Raw genomic sequence first — 6,374 nt, 5'->3', positions numbered from 1 at the left:
CTCTCTCTCTCTCGCCCTCTCTCTCTCTCTCTCTCTCTCTCTCTCTCTCTCTCTCTCTCTCCTCTCTCTCTCTCTCTCTCTCCGTTTATGTCTCTAATTGCTGAATGCCAACAATGTTTAGAAAAGTGTGTGTGGGGTTTGGGAGTTTGCCCTACATTCTGTCCTAACCCAGTTCAGTCAGATGGAATCTCTCTCTCTCTCTCTCTCTCTCTCTCTCTCTCTCTCTCTCCTCTCTCTCTCTCTCTCATTGCATCACACACTCCCCTGCTGGTCGGTGATGGTACTGCAGGGTGCACTTGTTGCCTCCACTGGGAAAATATCTGTTTTTATAACTGTTTTTTAATAAAGTTTTGTCACATTTAGACACTTAATTATAGCCTACAGTCAGTTTACACTTTTTTTTTACCGCTTTTCCAGTTCAGCGTTGTGCTTTTCTTTATAAATAACACATTAATGAGTTATTACACACTGTATAACAGCATTATTAATCATGTAAACTCATTTTTCTGTTAATTAAAATGATATTTATTGTTTAATCCTCTTACAGGATGAACTCTAGGGTCACACTGTGATGGTCATGGGGGTGGTCAGGGCTGTGTTGGTCATGGGGGTGGTCAGGGCTGTGATGGTCATGGGGGTGGTCAGGGCTGTGATGGTCATGGGGGTGGTCAGGGCTGTGATGGTCATAGGGGTGGTCAGGGATGTGATGGTCATAGGGCTGGTCAGGGCTGTGATGGTCATGGGGGTGGTCAGGGCTGTGATGGTCATAGGGGTGGTCAGGGCTGTGATGGTCATGGGGGTGGTCAGGGCTGTGATGGTCATAGGGGTGGTCAGGGATGTGATGGTCATAGGGCTGGTCAGGGCTGTGATGGTCATAGGGGTGGTCAGGGCTGTGATGGTCATAGGGGTGGTCAGAGCTGTGATGGTCATAGGGCTGGTCAGGGCTGTGATGGTCATGGGGGTGGTCAGGGATGTGATGGTCATGGGGGTGGTCAGGGATGTGATGGTCATGGGGGTGGTCAGGGCTGTGATGGTCATGGGGGTGGTCAGAGCTGTGATTGTCATAGGGCTGGTCAGGGATGTGATGGTCATAGGGGTGGTCAGGGCTGTGATGGTCATGGGGGTGGTCAGAGCTGTGATGGTCATGGGGGTGGTCAGAGCTGTGATGGTCATAGGGCTGGTCAGGGATGTGATGGTCATGGGGGTGGTCAGGGATGTGATGGTCATAGGGCTGGTCAGGGATGTGATGGTCATAGGGCTGGTCAGGGATGTGATGGTCATAGGGGTGGTCAGGGATGTGATGGTCATAGGGCTGGTCAGGGCTGTGATGGTCATAGGGGTGGTCAGAGCTGTGATGGTCATAGGGCTGGTCAGGGCTGTGATGGTCATGGGGGTGGTCAGGGATGTGATGGTCATGGGGGTGGTCAGGGCTGTGATGGTCATGGGGGTGGTCAGGGCTGTGATGGTCATAGGGGTGGTCAGAGCTGTGATGGTCATAGGGCTGGTCAGGGATGTGATGGTCATGGGGGTGGTCAGAGCTGTGATGGTCATGGGGGTGGTCAGGGCTGTGATGGTCATGGGGGTGGTCAGGGCTGTGATGGTCATGGGGCTGGTCAGGGCTGTGATGGTCATGGGGGTGGTCAGGGCTGTGATGGTCATGGGGGTGGTCAGAGCTGTGATGGTCATGGGGGTGGTCAGGGCTGTGATGGTCATGGGGGTGGTCAGGGATGTGATGGTCATAGGGCTGGTCAGGGCTGTGATGGTCATAGGGGTGGTCAGAGCTGTGATGGTCATGGGGGTGGTCAGGGATGTGATGGTCATAGGGCTGGTCAGGGCTGTGATGGTCATGGGGGTGGTCAGGGCTGTGATGGTCATGGGGGTGGTCAGAGCTGTGATGGTCATGGGGGTGGTCAGGGCTGTGATGGTCATGGGGGTGGTCAGGGATGTGATGGTCATAGGGCTGGTCAGGGCTGTGATGGTCATAGGGGTGGTCAGAGCTGTGATGGTCATGGGGGTGGTCAGGGATGTGATGGTCATAGGGCTGGTCAGGGCTGTGATGGTCATAGGGCTGGTCAGGGCTGTGATGGTCATGGGGGTGGTCAGGGATGTGATGGTCATGGGGGTGGTCAGGGATGTGATGGTCATGGGGGTGGTCAGGGCTGTGATGGTCATAGGGCTGGTCAGGGATGTGATGGTCATGGGGGTGGTCAGGGCTGTGATGGTCATGGGGGTGGTCAGAGCTGTGATGGTCATGGGGCTGGTCAGGGATGTGATGGTCATGGGGGTGGTCAGGGATGTGATGGTCATAGGGCTGGTCAGGGATATGATGGTCATAGGGCTGGTCAGGGATGTGATGGTCATAGGGGTGGTCAGAGCTGTGATGGTCATGGGGGTGGTCAGGGCTGTGATGGTCATAGGGCTGGTCAGGGATGTGATGGTCATAGGGCTGGTCAGGGCTGTGATAGTCATAGGGGTGGTCAGGGATGTGATGGTCATGGGGGTGGTCAGGGATGTGATGGTCATGGGGGTGGTCAGAGCTGGGATGGTCATGGGGGTGGTCAGGGCTGTGATGGTCATAGCACCTCTCCTGGGGCACAGTGGTCAGAACCGAGCAAAACTGGTCCAAAGAAGGGCCCACAGTGAAATGACTGAATGACCTTTCACTCCTTGCCTGATATACCCCCCACCACCACACTACAGCAGGGGGCGCTGTAATCAGGGTTACATCACCTACCAGTGGTTTTAATCTTGTGGCTTATTGGTGCATATATTTATCCCCTGCTGAGATATATTCACTATACGTAGTGTGTGAAAGTGAGCTGGGTATGAATAAAGACACAGAATACAGGAGTGAGAGAGAGAGAGAGAGAGAGAGGGAGAGAGAGAGATGGAGAGTGACAGAGCGAGTAATATCACAGGCTCAAAATCAGAAATGGAGTGACAGAAAGAGGCGGGGAAGGAAAGAACGAGCGAGAGGGAAATAGACTGAGGTAGAAGGGGAGAGTGTGTGGTAGATTAATATGAATATTTAAATGTTCAGAAAAGAGGCAGAGAGAGAGAGAGAGGGGTGACAGATGAGAAAGAGGCAGAGAGAGAATAGGAAAGGAAGAAAAATATGTGGAGAAAGAGAGAGAGACAGGAAGAGGATGAGAAAGACATGGAGAGAGAGAGAGAGAGAGAGAGAGAGAGAGAGAGAGAGAGAGAGAGGGGAAGAAGAGAAAGAGAAAGAGAGAGAGACAGGAAGAGGAAGAGAAAAAGGTAGAGAGAGAGAGAGAGAGAGAGAGAGAGTGAGGAAGAGAAAGAAAGAGAGACAGGGAGGAAGAGAAAGAGAGAGACAGGGAGGAAGAGAAAGAGAGAGAGAAAGAGAGACAGGGAGAGGAAGACAAAGAGGTGGAGAAAGAGAGAGAGAGGAAGAGGAGAGAGAGAGAGAGAGAGAGAGAGAGAGAGAGAGAGAGGAAGAGAAAGAGAGAGACAGGGAGGAAGAGAAAGAGAGAGAGACAGGGAGGAAGAGAAAGAGAGAGAGAAAGAGAGAGAGACAGGGAGAGGAAGAGAAAGAGGTGGAGAAAGAGAGAGAGACAGGGAGAGGAAGAGAAAGAGAGAGAGAAAGAGAGAGAGACAGGGAGGTGGAGAAAGAGGTGGAGAAAGAGAGAGAGACAGGGAGAGGAAGAGAAAGAGGTGGAGAAAGAGAAACAGAGAGAAACAGAGAAGGAGTGACAGAGAGGTAAATATCAAAAGCTCATATGTGTCGTTTGTCTGGATCCGATGACATCCAGTCACCTGGCAACCAGAGACAGACAAAAGCCTGGTTACCGTGGAAACCGAACATGTCCATCCATCTGTCAGAGAGGAAAACTGCTTGGTTTGTTGGGGGGCCGGGTGGGGGGTGCGTGTGGAGTGATGGAGCGATTACAAAAACTCTTTCAGTCTGTGTCTGGGACAAACAGCTCGCTTTGTCATCCATCCGTTCTCTTCATCTATTCATTCTCCCTCACCCTGACCTCACAGTCCACCTTAAAAACTCTTCCCTTAAAGGCAAGGTTCAGAGAATGTTTCACCATTTACTGCTCTCTCTCCTCCATTTGTGCTGGAAAAAGGTCCAGTGTTTGTACACAGCCCTGACTCCGTAAATGGGGAAAATACTAAGTGTCTCAGCTTGAACTGGCCCGGGCATCTCTCTCGCCTCAGAAACTGTATCTGGAGGTAGATGCAACTCTCATCCTGCCCCATAGGTTTGTAACACTTACTAATTTAACAAGGAACTGACTCTAAATTCAGGAGAGGGCTAACTGCATGAAAGTAAACACAGAGCGAAAGTGCTACAAAACTAAACAGCTCGAGTTACACATGAGTTAGTGTGGGAATTCAAACAGTGAATAATCACTTACAGACAATTTACACTTCAGACACCAACAAGATACAGTCGCTTCTTACTCACACACACCGCTCCACCTTAAAAGATACAGTCGCTTCTTACTCACACACACCGCTCCACCTTAAAAGATACAGTCGCTTCTTACTCACACACACCGCTCCACATTAAAAGATACAGTCGCTTCTTACTCACGCTCACCGCTCCACCTTAAAAGATACAGTCGCTTCTTACTCACACACACCGCTCCACCTTAAAAGATACAGTCGCTTCTTACTCACACACACCGCTCCACCTTAAAAGATACAGTCGCTTCTTACTCACACTCACCGCTCCACCTTAAAAGATACAGTCGCTTCTTACTCACACACACCGCTCCACCTTAAAAGATACAGTCTCTTCTTACTCACACACAGCGCTCCACCTTAAAAGATACAGTCACTTCTTACTCACACACAGCGCTCCACCTTAAAAGACACACAAGCTTCTGAATGAAAACAAACACAATGTGGAGTGTGTTTTGCTGTGAGAACCTTATGTCACATTTAAAGCTGCAGTCATTTTTGCCACCAACAAAGGAGCAAACAATGTTTATAAAAGTGCTGTTTCTGCTCCATGGAGTGGGTCCCTGACCTGGGGGTGGTCATTTTACATTATAATAATCTCTGGGTGGCAGCTCAGGGGACCCCTGGGGCTTTAAATCATTCCTGTATTCTCTGAGTTTTTCAAGTAAATTTCTCCCAGTAGAAAAGCTCTGAGCCTGGAAGAGTTCGGATTCATAATCACAGCCGCCACAGTGTCCGCCGCTCCCTCAGATCTGCTCCTGTTTATAAAACACCAGCACGGGGCCCTCGGACCAATGAGGAACAGCGTTCCCGTGTTCCGTTCAAACTCAGAGGGTGAGAACTTTTACACGGTGTGTGCTCTGTTATATCTCTCTCACCGTGCCTGACTTTCTCTCCATCTCTTACCCTTTCGCTTCTCTCTCTCTCACACACACCCCATTTTACCTCTCCCTCACCCCCTCATTTCTCTTTTATCTCTCTCCATCTCTGTTTCTCTCTCTCCGTCCCCCACCCCCTCGCTCTCTGATTCATGTGTGTGTCTTTGTGAGAGTTTATTGGAAACGGAGAGAAGCTTCTGACCTCCCGGGGACCTCAGCAGGTCAAACAGAGAAAGAAAAGGATAAAAAGAGCGAAAGAAAATAAAGAGAGAGATATTAGAGAGGAGCAGACGACACTTCACTCTTTCTTTTCTTCCTCACACTTTATTCTGAGTCATTATTTACCTGTGAGGAAAATGCCAGAGCTTTCTCAGGACAGAGAGAGAGAGAGAGAGAGAGAGAGAGAGAGAGAGAGAATGGATGAGTTAATATTTACACAGCAGCAGAGACAGTAACACATCACACTCAGTTACTATGCCCACCCACCCGCACACACACACACACACACACACACACACACACACATACACACAGATCAATTCACTGAACCAATGTAATATTTGTCCTACATAAACACACACACAGATTTAACACTTGTTTTAATAAATTGTTGGGTTCTTACAGTGTGGACTCTACTGGACTCTACTCTCTAATTGGTCCCTGGCTAGTTTCCCACTCCCACAGCTCCCCCCTGAAATGTATCAGTGTCGTCTCTAACCCCGTCTCTAAGGGGAACAGTGGTCTTTGGAAACCACAACAACGGCGGTGGTAACGTTAAGCGGTGTTTACTCATGGTGTATCGGCGTGTTGTTGTTGTTTGGGACTGAACACAGCTCCGTCATCAGTTCAGACAGATCAGTAGAGTTTGTTCCTTCCTTGTTGCAGCGTCCAGCTCTCGCTGGATTCTTTCGTCGGCCACCGATCCAAGGAGCGTTTGAACCTCTTCAAAAGACCACGGCGTCATTTTACGAGCTGCCGTCGTGAGTCGGATAAAAACAAACGTGATCTCTGCTGCAGCTGGAGATTTTACAGATGGAGAGTTGGTGCTGGTCGTCTGCGTTG

General features: G+C 49.9%; 1 protein-coding gene across 1 annotated transcript; it reads right to left on the bottom strand.

Moving 5' to 3' along the window:
- Window positions 1–561: 561 nt before the first annotated feature.
- Window positions 562–2,577, bottom strand: LOC136674495 (mucin-2-like). Its single transcript, XM_066650497.1, has one exon. The coding sequence runs from the start codon at window positions 2,575–2,577 to the stop codon at window positions 562–564; it is 2,016 nt and encodes a 671-aa protein (XP_066506594.1).
- Window positions 2,578–6,374: the final 3,797 nt, after the last annotated feature.

Source organism: Hoplias malabaricus, chromosome 18 (genome assembly GCF_029633855.1).
Source record: "Hoplias malabaricus isolate fHopMal1 chromosome 18, fHopMal1.hap1, whole genome shotgun sequence".
Taxonomy (NCBI): Eukaryota; Metazoa; Chordata; class Actinopteri; order Characiformes; family Erythrinidae; genus Hoplias; species Hoplias malabaricus.
Note: the sequence above shows the minus strand (reverse complement) of the source record. Positions and strands in the feature narration are given on the sequence as shown.

Coding starts and splice junctions, on each gene's coding strand:
- LOC136674495 (XM_066650497.1), bottom strand. CDS start 2,577: ATGACCATCACAGCCCTGACCACCCCCATGACCATCCCAGCTCTGACC.